Below are 12,304 nucleotides of genomic sequence, written 5' to 3'. Positions count from 1 at the left end.
GTCCAAAATTGTCACTAAGTGAAACATCTGTGGTGAATTTTGCCCCATTTTATGACCTTTCTTGCCACAGTTGTTAAGTGAATCACTGTTAAATTAGTAACACGGTTGTTAAGTGAATCTGGCTTTCCCATTGACTTTGCTTGTCAGAAGTTCGCAAAAGATGATCACATAATCCCGGATAAATGTGAGACAGTTCCCAAGCATCTGGATTTTGATCACATAACCATGGCGATACTACAAGGGCCGTATGTGTAAAAAGCGGTCATAAGTCACTTTTTTCAGTGCCGTTGTAACTTTGAATAGTCACTAAGTGAACTGTTGTAAGTCAAGAACTACCTGCATTGTAATATCGCGATGCACATTTTATCACCTGCCCCCTCTTCTATTTCCACAAAACACTGAATTGTAAAATATCTTGGTTATTCATTTTACGTCTTTGACAGTACAAAGACGTACAAAGACTGTGTTCCTGAAAGATTTCAAATAAGTCATTCATTTCTTTATGAAAACACACATTCAATCGTTTTTCATGCAGTAGTATTTTAATGGATTTAATCATTGAGTTTTATTGTGATGTTATTTTAATTTTGTGAACCACTCTGGGAGTAGTTCTTATATGAAGGATGGCTTATAGACATACTAAATCAATTTCCAATTCAACTGAAATGATCCTGATACGATACCATATTGAATATTGAGATTTGGGGTATTGATTGCTTTCAAAATTCAGTGTATCGAAACACAACGAAAAATGCTAAAGTAGATAACATTGATCAATATATGGGTAGTTACCATTGCTCCTTTTCCTTACCTAAATAGTTTGAGGTTATCAGCAAGCTTTGGAATGTCTGTGATATCCTCCTATGGAGAACCAAAAATTATGCTAGTAACAAGGCACAGCTAGATACTTTCAAATGCATGTCAATGATTGGCCCACATTATGGGTGCATAGTTGGGGCATGTTACGGTTGCTAATTTGCTATTTGCTTCCCCCACACTTAAAGTCCAAGTCAGCAACACATTGCAGATAAATGTAAAAGTTTATTTCCAAAACAAACCCCAAAATCTAAATTTGAGAGATAGGAAATAGCCAAAAGCTATGTTCCCCTGAAATGGTACAATATTGAAAAAAAGTTTGTATCTCTTAAAATCTCAGGTGAATCAGAAAATAGGCACAAACTACCCTGTACTAAAAATACCTGATAAGCAGAATTAGAGAAGAGTGATAATATCATAATTAGGTCCCCTCCTCTTGGGTTAAAAAGATATTGTACTGGTAGTCCTCGACTTACGACCACAAGCAAGCCCAACATTTCTGTTTTTAAGTGAGACATTTGTTAAATGAGTTGTGCCCCATTTCACGACCTTCCTTGCCACAGTTGTTAAGTGAATCACTGCATTTGATAAGTTAGTAACCCAGTTGTTAAGTGAATCTGGATTCCCCACTGACTTTGCTTATGAAAAGATTGCAAAAGATGATCATATGACCTTGGGACACAGCAATGGTCATAAGTATGAACCAGTTGCCAAGCATCTGAATTTTGATCACATGATCACGGGGATGCTGCAAAGGTTGTAACTGTGAAAAACGGTCATAAGTCACATTTTTCAGTGTCGTGTTAACTTTGAACGGTCACTAAATGAACTGTTGAGGACCACCTGTACATATATCCAGATGATGGTGAACTCATATTCTTTTTAACTCAATCAGGCATTGATAGTGGATATTGCAATTCATCAACTTCCAGAGGGCCATAGGATGTCCATCCTGGCCTACCAAGGGAAACAGTGGGGAAACAATGGGAAATATGCTCATTGATAAAGTGAACCCAGCCTAATTTCCTACACCCTAAATCAGGGGTGGGCTGCTGGGGGTTTGCAGGGGTTCAGTTGAACCTCTAGCTAAGATTCTGTGCAGTTCAGAGAACTCCCAAATCCCACTCCTGGCTGCCCCCCCCATCATGCCCCTCCCCTCCCAGCAGTCCCCACGCGGCCCGTTTTGGATGCCAGTAAGTGCAGGGTGTGCACGGAGGCTCGGGTAGGGCAAAAAATGGCCCTATTGGAAGTTTGGGAAGGCTGGAAATGGGCCTCCAGAGTGCCTCCGGAGCCTGGGGAGGCTGTTTTCACCCTCCCAGAGGCTCGAGGAAAGCTTCCAGAACTCGGAGAGGGCAAAAACACCCCCACTGCTGTGGTGGAAGAGGCCGACTAGGCCACACCCACCATGGCCACGCCGACCCAGCAACCAAGCAGAGAACCCCTTGCTAAAATTTTTGAAGCCCACCCCTGCCGCCTGAATGTTACTTTGACTCCGTGCCCAAAGGAAGGGAATGACATACCAATAGGCTCTCTGATCTTCCGCCTTCTAGTGTTATTTCCAGATTGGAAAGCGCTGCTTCCACTTCGTCGGTTTCACTCTCGACTGGGAAGTCTTTGGATCCTGACGATAAGGTCATCTTGCTGATATGGTACTGCAGTCAAGGGAAAAGATACCCGGATGGTATCTGGTAAGCTTGATTTCATACAGAGGAAACAAACTGAGAAGTTAATAGTAAAATCTTTACAATGAAATCTGTTTAGCCTTTCCATTCGTTTAGTATATTCTGATTCATCACATGTATAAAAGGCAATGGAAGTAATTATGTTTTTATTAATTTGATCCTTCCTGTTTTTTTTTTTTTTACAGTATTAGGTGTTTACAGCATCTCAGTAATAGACTGTCAATCCTAATTTTGCTCCAGGCTGCTGAATGACGTATTTATCAAAATCAAATCATTCCTGGCTGATTATACTCTCGGAAAGCTAAAAGCTATTCATACAAAAAGTTAAAACAGACCAAATAAGATAGCAATAGCACTTATATACCACTTCACAGTGCTTTTACAGCCCTCTCTAAGCGGTTTACAGAGTCAGCCTATTGTCCTCAACAATGTGGGTCCTCACTTTACCAACCTCAGAAGGACGGAATGCTGAGTCAACCTTGAGCTGGTGGGAATCAAAGTGCTGGCAGTCGACAGTCAGCATGAATTAGCCTGCAGTACTGCATTCTAATCATTGTACCACCACCGCTCTAATGGCTTTGTTTTAATCCAGGCTGCATTTTCTATATAGTATATGGTAGCTGCTAAGAGAAGCAGACAAAATCATCCTTATGAAACCAGCTCTTTCAGCTTCCTCCAAAAGATGTTTTAATTAAGGTTTGCTAAGGAAGACCTCTTGCACTGATTCTTCTAGTACTCTTACTAAGCACTGGGTTCCCCATGCATAAAAGAGAAAGGGGCAATCCATAGGTGTATTCCGCAGGTTCTGACCAGTTCTGGAGAACCAGTAACGGAAATTTTGAGTAGTTCAGAGAACAGGTAAATACCACCTCTGACTGGCCCCACCCCCATCTAATCTCTGCCTCCCAAACCCCAGCTGATCAGGAGGGAATGGGGATTTTGCAGTATCCTTCTGCTGCCATGCCCACCAAGCAACACCCACAGAACCGGTAGTAAAAATTTTTGAATCCCACCATTGGGGCAATCCATCTGAAACAGAAACAATATATATTATACAGCCTCTTTTTCTCTTTTAAGAATCTGTGGCCAGAGATGGGTTTCTGCCAGTTCGCCCCAGAACAGGTGAACCGGTAGTGGCAGTGATGGGAGGCTCTGCCCACCCGCCTCGACGCTTCTGCCCACGCGCGCATATGTGCAGAAGCAAACTGGTAGTAAAATAAATTGAAAGCCACCATTGCTGTGGACCCCATATCCCACTTATAGGTCTAGAGCAGTGGTTGCCAAAATGGGCGGTACCACCCCTCTGGAGGGCAATGGGATGACTTAGGGGGGCACTAAGAGACAAGGGGAGGCACTAAGAGGCGGGGGGGGGGCAGCAGGTGGCAGTGGAAGCTTACAGCTTCAGCTGGCCAGCCTGCCATAAATGCCCCTTCTTCGTTGATCTACTACTCGATACTACCACTGCTGCTTCTCGTTGCTGCTGCTGTCCGCCAGGGTGACTTAAGCAACAGCAGAATCGATCCTAACTACCAGCGGCCTCAACCACTGCCCAGCAAAAAAGAGAGAGAGAGAGAGAGGAAAAACATACAGAGATAGCGCAACCGAGTAAAGGAAGGGGATGGAGTTAAAACAACTAAATCGGAAGACACCAAGCTGCTCCCACGTGGCGGCTAGGCACACACCACTCAGGGCTTCCCCCCCCCCTGGACTGAGCACCACAGCTCAGAACGCGCATTCTCCCTGAGCCCCCCGCAGACATGGGCCGCTCCTGTCCTCCCCCCTCCCCATCCTGTCGAATGGTTGCTTTTGGCCTCTTGCATACCGCACATTCCTCGAGGCAGCCAGTCAGTTGGCGTGCGCTCCGTCGATCTGCGCGCTGTGTGTCAAGGGTGGCAGTACCAGGTTCCGCAGGCAGGGAACCCTCTTTTCTGCGGGTGAGCAAAGGGCGATCCCGGGACCTGGGGATCCCCATATGTGCGTGTGGCAACTAAAATCCTCCGGCGACACAAAAAAGGTGGTGGTAGGTAGTGTTCCTTGGGTGGGAAGGGGGCAGTGGGGCAATGGCCAAAGGAAATTTTGACATGGGCGATGACGAAGCAAGTTTTGCATGAACTCCAGGGGCAAACTGGTAGGAAACGGGCCGCTCTTTTTAAGTGTCTTTTAAGACAAACCATCACCCAAAACTATTGGAAACTAGAGCCAGGAGTTAATGCCACTGAAAAGGCTCCTCTGATACCGTAATAGGAGAGGAGAGGAGAGGAGAGGAAAACAGTTCTGATGCTTTTAGAGCAGTCTCAACCTTGACAACTATTCCCTGGCTGGTGAATTCTGGGAGTTGAAGTCCAGACATCTTCAAGTTGCCAAGGTTGGGAAACATTGCACTCTGCTAAGTGACTTAAAACCAGACATTGGGAAACTGGTATCACTTCATCAAGCCCATCCATCCCATTAAGAATTTACTGAACAGCGAAGTAGTTACTAAATTTTACTGAGTTTACTAAGTTACTAGTTACTAAGGTTCTTGATAAATGACTATCAGACTTTGAAAACCTGGTATCACTGGATCATGTTCAACAATTTTGTTGAATTAACATTAACTAAAAAGATTTTTAAATTGGATTTTGAATAAATGTGCAATTAATTGTTACAGTTTTGAATTTTACTGTTACTATCTTCCTTCCGTCGTGCAAACTACCCAGTCACATGACCCTCCCAGCCAGGCCCACCAAGCCACACCCACAGAACCGGTAGTAAAAAAAATTGAATTCCACCACTGGGTGGGGGACACTGAGGATCAGTTTGTAGCACCAAGGGGGAAGTAGACTGAAAAAGTTTGGGAACCACTGGTCTAGAGAAACCTGAGATTTTGCAGCCAAATGTTTGTATCATTTTTCCAGGGTTCTCATTCTAGTTTTGAGTTTCCTTAATCTCATCCATTCTTTCACCTTCATTTTTTCTTCCTCCTCTCTCCCCCCACCTTCATTTCTACAGCTGTTTATTCATGCAAAAGATGGACAGACAGAACAGGAACAGGTTTATCTGAAGGAAGTTCATTGCTTTCTCATTGACTACAAGAGGAAGGGTTAAGTTCTGGGTGAAGAATGGAGGTGAGGCAGCGGTGAAATCCTCCGAAGTGTGCTACCAGTTTGGTGAGTCTGCTACCAAGTATGCGCTTTGCACACATGCGTGCCTGAGGTGCACCTGTGCAGTGCTAAAAAAGGAACATTTTGAAGCCTTCCGAGTTTGCAAAGGTAAGTAGAACAGCTGGGGGGGGGGGGTGAATCCACTGTGCTACGTGATTTAGATTAGCTAGAAAGCAGGAAATCCGACGATTCTAGCTAATATAAATTGCATGTCACAGCTGATCGTCGGAAATACCAGTAGCATTATTTTTACTACTGGTTTGGGTGAATCAGTCCGAACTGGTAGCATTTCACCCCTGAGGTGAGACCAGAGTAACTTCTAACAGCTCTTTACTCAATACTGCCTGTCAGGCAACTTAAAAACTCCCTGGCTGACCTAGCTCCTTTTATAGGAACTAATCAGGCAACAGCCAATCAGGAGAGAGTATTTTCCTGCTCCAGCAGATAATCAGAATAAAATCTTCAATTACACTTATCTTCTAGCAGGAAGACAGATCTTTAAAGGAAAACATGTCCTTTCCAATTTACTGGTAATCCCTTTTCCAGCTAAGATTTCGTCATTTTTTCTGAAGGTTGTACCAGGGTGCTACTTTACCCAAAAATCATCAACCGATTTCTTTACTGAATAGTAATTCTAATTCTTATTTATTATGGCATCATTGAACTAGTAAAGTTGCAGGACTTTAGACATGAAGATCAATGTGGTTTTCCGTCTCAAAATCAGCTGAAGGACATATACCAGAAACAGTTTTAATATACTAGACCGATGAAAAACAAGCCGTGTTGATATTTGTTGATGCAGAGGAAAGGATTTGATAATTTGAATTAGATTATTATGTTTAAAATTTTGGAAGGATGGATTTTGGAAATAACTTTATTCAACGGGTTATATACTATCTTTGTATCACAAGCAGCACAAATTACAGACAATGGTGAATTAACGTAAACCGATGAGATACAAAAAAGAACAAGACAATGGCTCATTTTCATCACTGGTACAAGTGATATAAGACAGGATGAGAGAATAATTGGGGTGAGAGTATTAAAAGGATATAAATTAAGGGCATTTGCAAACAATTCGGTTTTAATAGATGAAAATTCCTTGGGAAGATTAGATACATTAATGGAAAAGCTGAAGGAATTTTCTATTGATGGGAAAATTGAAATTATCATTGGAAGAATTTTGATGATAAAAATGAATCATTTAGAATGATTCTTTTATTTCATACTAGTTTTGACAAATGATGCACCTTTCACAGAAGGATAAATAGATTTATTTAGATTTGTAAGGCAAGGTAAGAAATCAAAGGCTAAATACATTTTTTTTTCAGGATGCAAAAGTCAGAGGAGAGCTAGGAGTTTAAATTGTATTTTGCAGTTTGTTGTTTGGTTTGCATGAAATAATGAGTTCTTCTGAGAAATAAAAGAATGTTAGAATTGGAAGAGCATAGCCAGAAGTTTAGTTGGCAAGGGTTTTTAATGGTATGCTAAAATTCATATGGATGTTAACAATCATCATCATATGAGAAGTGCCAAATTGAGAATATGAAGTAGCCCAGGAACTACTGAAAGACAATCTTTTTTGTCATCGGCACAGGAAGCATTCTCTAGATGAGAAACATCAGATAGAGCAAATATCAAAACTTATTAATATAAGAGGATGGAAAAATTAAAGTGGTCAAGAGAACAATCATCTTCAGTAGATTTAAAAACCGTATTTTTGATGGTTTTTATATGCACAATTAAAAGACAGGTTTAATATGGATAAAGAGACAACGGAATTGAAAAATACAAAATAGGGACTTCAGTTCTGGGGATTTTTTTTTCTGAAAGAAGAAATTAATTAATATTCTATGAGTTTGAAGAGTAAGAAAGACATGGGTTAAGTGAGGGTCTGAAGGAACTTGTATAAAATCTAAGAGGAAGGAAGAACAATATGTTTGTAATTATCTGTTGAAAATTTCAGAAGTCGTATTTCTTAATTTTAGTTTTTTCTCTTTTCTGTTTTTTTGTATTTTGTTATTTCCTTCTTTTGATTTGTATTTAATTCCACGAAAAATGTCTTAATAAATAGAAATTAAGAAAAGAGAACAGAGATAAAAGAGCAAGGAAGTAATATTTCAAAGAGTAAACAAGGTCATTCTACTCCATAAATATGTGAGTTTTAGCAATTCATCCAAATAATTCCTTCCCTATAGAAGCTTGCCTTGCATACTCAATGAAAATGAAGTTTGTGCCGGTACCTTTAGGGGATAATCCCATAAACTCTTTTGGAGTATAAAATCCCATTCAATTCCTTGTAGCTATTGTCCAATTAGACATACAGAGAATTGCAGTCATTTAATTATTGTTTGGGTTTATATTTGAAGAACTAATTTCTGAACCGATCCAATAACAACTAAACTGGTTAATAAATGCACAAAAGGGCCTTGTGTCCTTTTGTTTAACATCCAATCGGAGGAAGGACTCTTATCAAACTCAAAACTCAACATCTAACACTTTGGGGATTAATGATATTTTCTCATCGTTTGGAAATGGGATTGTATCATGATCAATCTATGTTCTGTATTTGGGAGGCAACACAATTCAATATTTGCTCTACAACATTTGAAGAATTAGCCGCCTCATCAAATACCCTCTGTTAATCATTGACATATGTGTAAACAGAATATGAAATAGCAAACTAGTTTATCACTTTTGAAGAAAGGTGGGGGAAAGGTCTCACTTGGAACAACCAATCCAAGTCCCGCTCCCTGGGTGCTTGTATTCTGGCAGGAGATTGTTTCAAACAGAAAAAACTGGTTTTGTAACAAGATCAAGTACATGCCTGCAATGCAGCAAAAATGAAGGTTTCTTCTTCGGTGCAGTCTATTTCTTCCAGCAGAATAGCCCAGCGAGCTTGCTCATATAGCTGGTGGATCCGTACTGCATCATACTGCCAAGAGAAGCAATATCAGGTTGCATTAGAAATAAGCAGACTTTGCCATGGGTCCAACGGTTAAGCAGCCTAACTACCTCCAGATATACAATACAGTCCTTTGAAACATTTTGTACTCTGTTACAGCAAAGAAGGGCACACCACTGGAAGACCTGAAGGATGAGGTTGGGAACGGGTCATCCTGGAGAAAATGTGTGTGGTTGCCAACTTGATGGCATTCAGTTGTGATGATGAAGAGGGGGCAACTTTAGTTAACTAGAGAGCTGCGCCACATTTTGCACTGTATGTCAATAGCTGCACTACAAAAATGAGTGATCCAGGATCAAATTTTGGGGGAAGGTTTAATGGCTTTATAAGGAGAAATAGATATGTACTATTTTAGACAGCTGTAGGAGGGATTATACTGATATGTTCAAGGGTAGAACTAGAACAATGCTATCCATATTAATGCCTAAAACACTGATAAAGTGGAAGTGATAATGTTGAAAAATAAAAAGGCTACCGATATAGATCGAGCACTGAAGAAGTGTTAAAATCTACATATAGTTTGCTCAGGGAGTAGCTATGCAATTTGCTTAATGTCTGAAGAAAGTAGCAATGGCAGATGATTAGAAGAATGCCATTATTATACAAATAAAAAAGAAACAAGAATTAAGGTTAAAAACTAAAAGGGAATTCACTGTAATTTTATGCTACGTAGCAGGGTACTTTGACCAGAGCTTTTCCAACAGGTCACTTAAGCAAAACATATGCTAAGATATATATATAAATTTGGGCGTGTTTTGCATAGATATAGAATTAAAGGTTGGCTGTTAAATTTGGTAAGAGTTTGATGTATGCGATGGCAGTAAAATACATACGAAAGTAAATTCTTTCAAGATTGTCTAATATTGAGCAAGAAATTAAACAAGAATATATATGATCACTTTCTTGTGTAATGTACTTTTATGACTAAATATATAATGGACATTTGTAATGATGTTAGAGACATTTTGCTTGCTTGGGGACATTAATACGGTAAGCTCTTGGGAGAAATAAATCCTTATTAAAAAAAATGAAAATGGGTGTAAGAACATGCTTCTACCCACTTAAATGGAATATGGAAATGAGTGGTCTGTCCAGAGAAACGAAAGCACGTTGAATACAGTAGGAATGGAGTATTTCAGGAATATTTAGTAGTACAAGAAATGATAGAATGAGGAATGAATGGGGGATGCGTAAATGTAGGCTGAATACAAAAACTGACAGTATGACAGTACAGTATAAAACAAATAAGTTCAGAAGGTTTTGTTAAACAGAGACAATGAATTAGCTCAAAAGTAAGTATATAGAACAGCTGGCTGCAGAATTTTGGGAGTTGAAGTCCACAAGTCTTAAAGTTGCCAAGTTTGAAGACCTCTGATATAGAAGAAGAATGAACTGGTTGAGGGGAAGAGAAATACAAAGTTGCTTGATAACATTGATAAGATTATATAACAAAAGGCAATTTTTGAAGCGATAAGTGCACAAGGATAAAACAAGGATAATTTGCAAGACAGGGAGATATGGAGAAGCCTAGTGAAGTGTGATGGTGCAAAATTAGAGTGTATCACTACTTCGTACTCTTTATCTGCACTCTGCATAATATTGCTTACCTTAAAAGGGAATAGAGAGATGCATGTACAGAGTGTTTCAAAAGCAGTATGTTTTATTATTATTTTTAAATATTGTGACCCACCTCAAGCCAGCTTGGAGTTGCTCAACCCCAGGGGTGTCCAAACTTGGCAACTTTAAGACTTGTGGACTTCAACTCCCAGAATTCTGAGAGTTGAAGTCCACAAGTCTTAAAGTTGCCAAGTTTGGGCACCCCTGCTCAACCCCGAAATCAAATAGATAAGTCAAACGAAAAAGAATATTCAACAAAAACTATTGTGCTATTTTACTTATGTTAAAAGAAAACGGATGTAGTAATTATTGTACTCTGATCGATAAGCTATGGTTTGACAACATTCAGTTGTGAATACAAAATGAAATCCCTAAATTTGCTTTTTAATTGTTATGCTGGGAATCTTAAAGAGCTTCTTACTTTTGCATTCAAATCAAAGAAATCATAGTATTTAAAACGGAGAAGAAGTTGATCATCCTCCTGGATATCTTGTTCCATGAGTGATCGAGATGAATCTAACCATCTGAAAGGAAAAGAACACCAAGCACTGAGAATAAATTCCACAGAGTTGTAACAAAGCAACTCAAGATATCAGAAGAATGTGTTTGTGTGTGTGAGAGAAAGAAATATAGATTTTAGTAAGTATAGTCATAGTAAGGAAACTTGAAATATATTTCTACACATTGTAATGCCTATTATTATCATTATCTATTACTAGCTGTTGCCCATGACAGTGTTAGTCTCAACAAACTCCCTTTTTATGACCCTTTCTGTGGGCATGTGAGCTGTCGCCCCAGTTCAATTCTACTGCGCAAATGCGCACGCCTCCCACCGGCTAGCTGGTCTTCAGGTCTCTGCTGCATATGGGAGGGGGTGGGGCGTGCACGGGGGGGGGCACACGCATGTGGGGGGAGCATGCGGGGGCGCATGCATGAGAATAGCGCATGCAGGGGGCGTGCACGCATTGCATTTTGGGGGTTTGGCCGTGCACACGTGCACTTGGTCTGGAAAAGGTTAGCCATGTTAGCTGTAATAACACATTTAGCAAAAGTAGAGATAGCTGTATAGTTTTTCAATTTTAGCAAATGAACATATTTAGAAATTACAAATTCTATGAATATAAGAGAAAAATATGCGTGCTTTGAAAAAATACGTTTGAGAAGAGAGAAATACAGTTATGAACAATCAAAAGTGCAAAGAGGAGTTTGAGCTTTGTTTTATTCCTAACAGTATATGTCAAGGTGCTACTTTTTGTTCGACCCAAATCAGGTTCTTGTTTCTATGAAAATTCTAAATTATGTTACTTGGGAAGGGTCTTTTTTGGGTTAGGTTTCGGATGAAAGTGCCAGCTATCCTAATCAACCCTTTGTGTATGGATACACAGCACACACAGTCAACATTGCCCTTGGCTTGTCAAAATGGTCTAATACTAATATTCGAAGAGAAAGGTTCCTCACCCAGCATTCAGTTTGGCTTTGTCAACCAAGGTTCGAGGCTGATACATCTTGGCAAGTGTCTCTGGTGCACAGTTAGGATGGCTAAAAGCGAGGGTGCTCCAGCTCTGTTGTGCCAATGGGCTGTCACTGAACCACGCAACAGTGGAAGGGACAGGGGAACCAGTAAAGGGATCATAAGTCGGGGTCATTGTCTTGCTATATAAGCCAGGACTGGCTGAAATATTGAGAACAGAAAATAAAACCATCAGTTTGTAACATCACTGAATGTCAAAGGAGATGATTTTCTAATATAAACTTCCTTTTTCTAAAATAAACCTTTCTTTTCTAAAACAAACCTTTATTTCTTTGAAAAAAAAACTCTTTGGGACTATTCAATAGTTTTGCAGGCAGCTTTCAATAGAAAACTAAATTCCAGCAATCTAGATAATTGTGCTTGTTCAAAAAAAATATATAGTTAAATGTACTTTTAGTTTTCTAACTTCAGATGCATTTTGGTTTGGAACACTATGCCATTGTTATAATTCAAAGTATCTCTTTCTTTAATATCCTAGTACTATAAAAACGTAACTGTATTTTTCCTAACATGTAAGTATCACTAACCATAATTGGTTAGATGGTACTGT

At 39.8% G+C, this 12,304-nt stretch overlaps 1 protein-coding gene across 2 annotated transcripts in view; it reads right to left on the bottom strand.

The window, feature by feature from the left end:
• The window catches only part of FERMT1 (FERM domain containing kindlin 1), a 46,031-nt gene that overhangs the window by 17,892 nt on the left and 15,835 nt on the right, over positions 1-12,304 (bottom strand). For both annotated transcript variants that reach the window (XM_081940246.1, XM_081940247.1), the window contains exons 5-9: positions 11,682-11,895; positions 10,645-10,747; positions 8,469-8,576; positions 2,337-2,468; positions 812-861 (exon numbers count right to left, since the gene is read on the bottom strand). In XM_081940246.1, the coding sequence (XP_081796372.1) occupies positions 812-861; positions 2,337-2,468; positions 8,469-8,576; positions 10,645-10,747; positions 11,682-11,895 (607 nt within the window). The remainder of the gene's footprint in view (positions 1-811; positions 862-2,336; positions 2,469-8,468; positions 8,577-10,644; positions 10,748-11,681; positions 11,896-12,304) is intronic.

This window comes from Natrix helvetica (genome assembly GCF_964273705.1).
Source record: "Natrix helvetica genome assembly, chromosome: 2".
In the NCBI taxonomy this organism is placed as follows: domain Eukaryota; kingdom Metazoa; phylum Chordata; class Lepidosauria; order Squamata; family Natricidae; genus Natrix; species Natrix helvetica.
The sequence above is the reverse complement of the archived record's forward strand: the minus strand, read 5'-3'. Positions and strand labels throughout refer to the sequence as shown.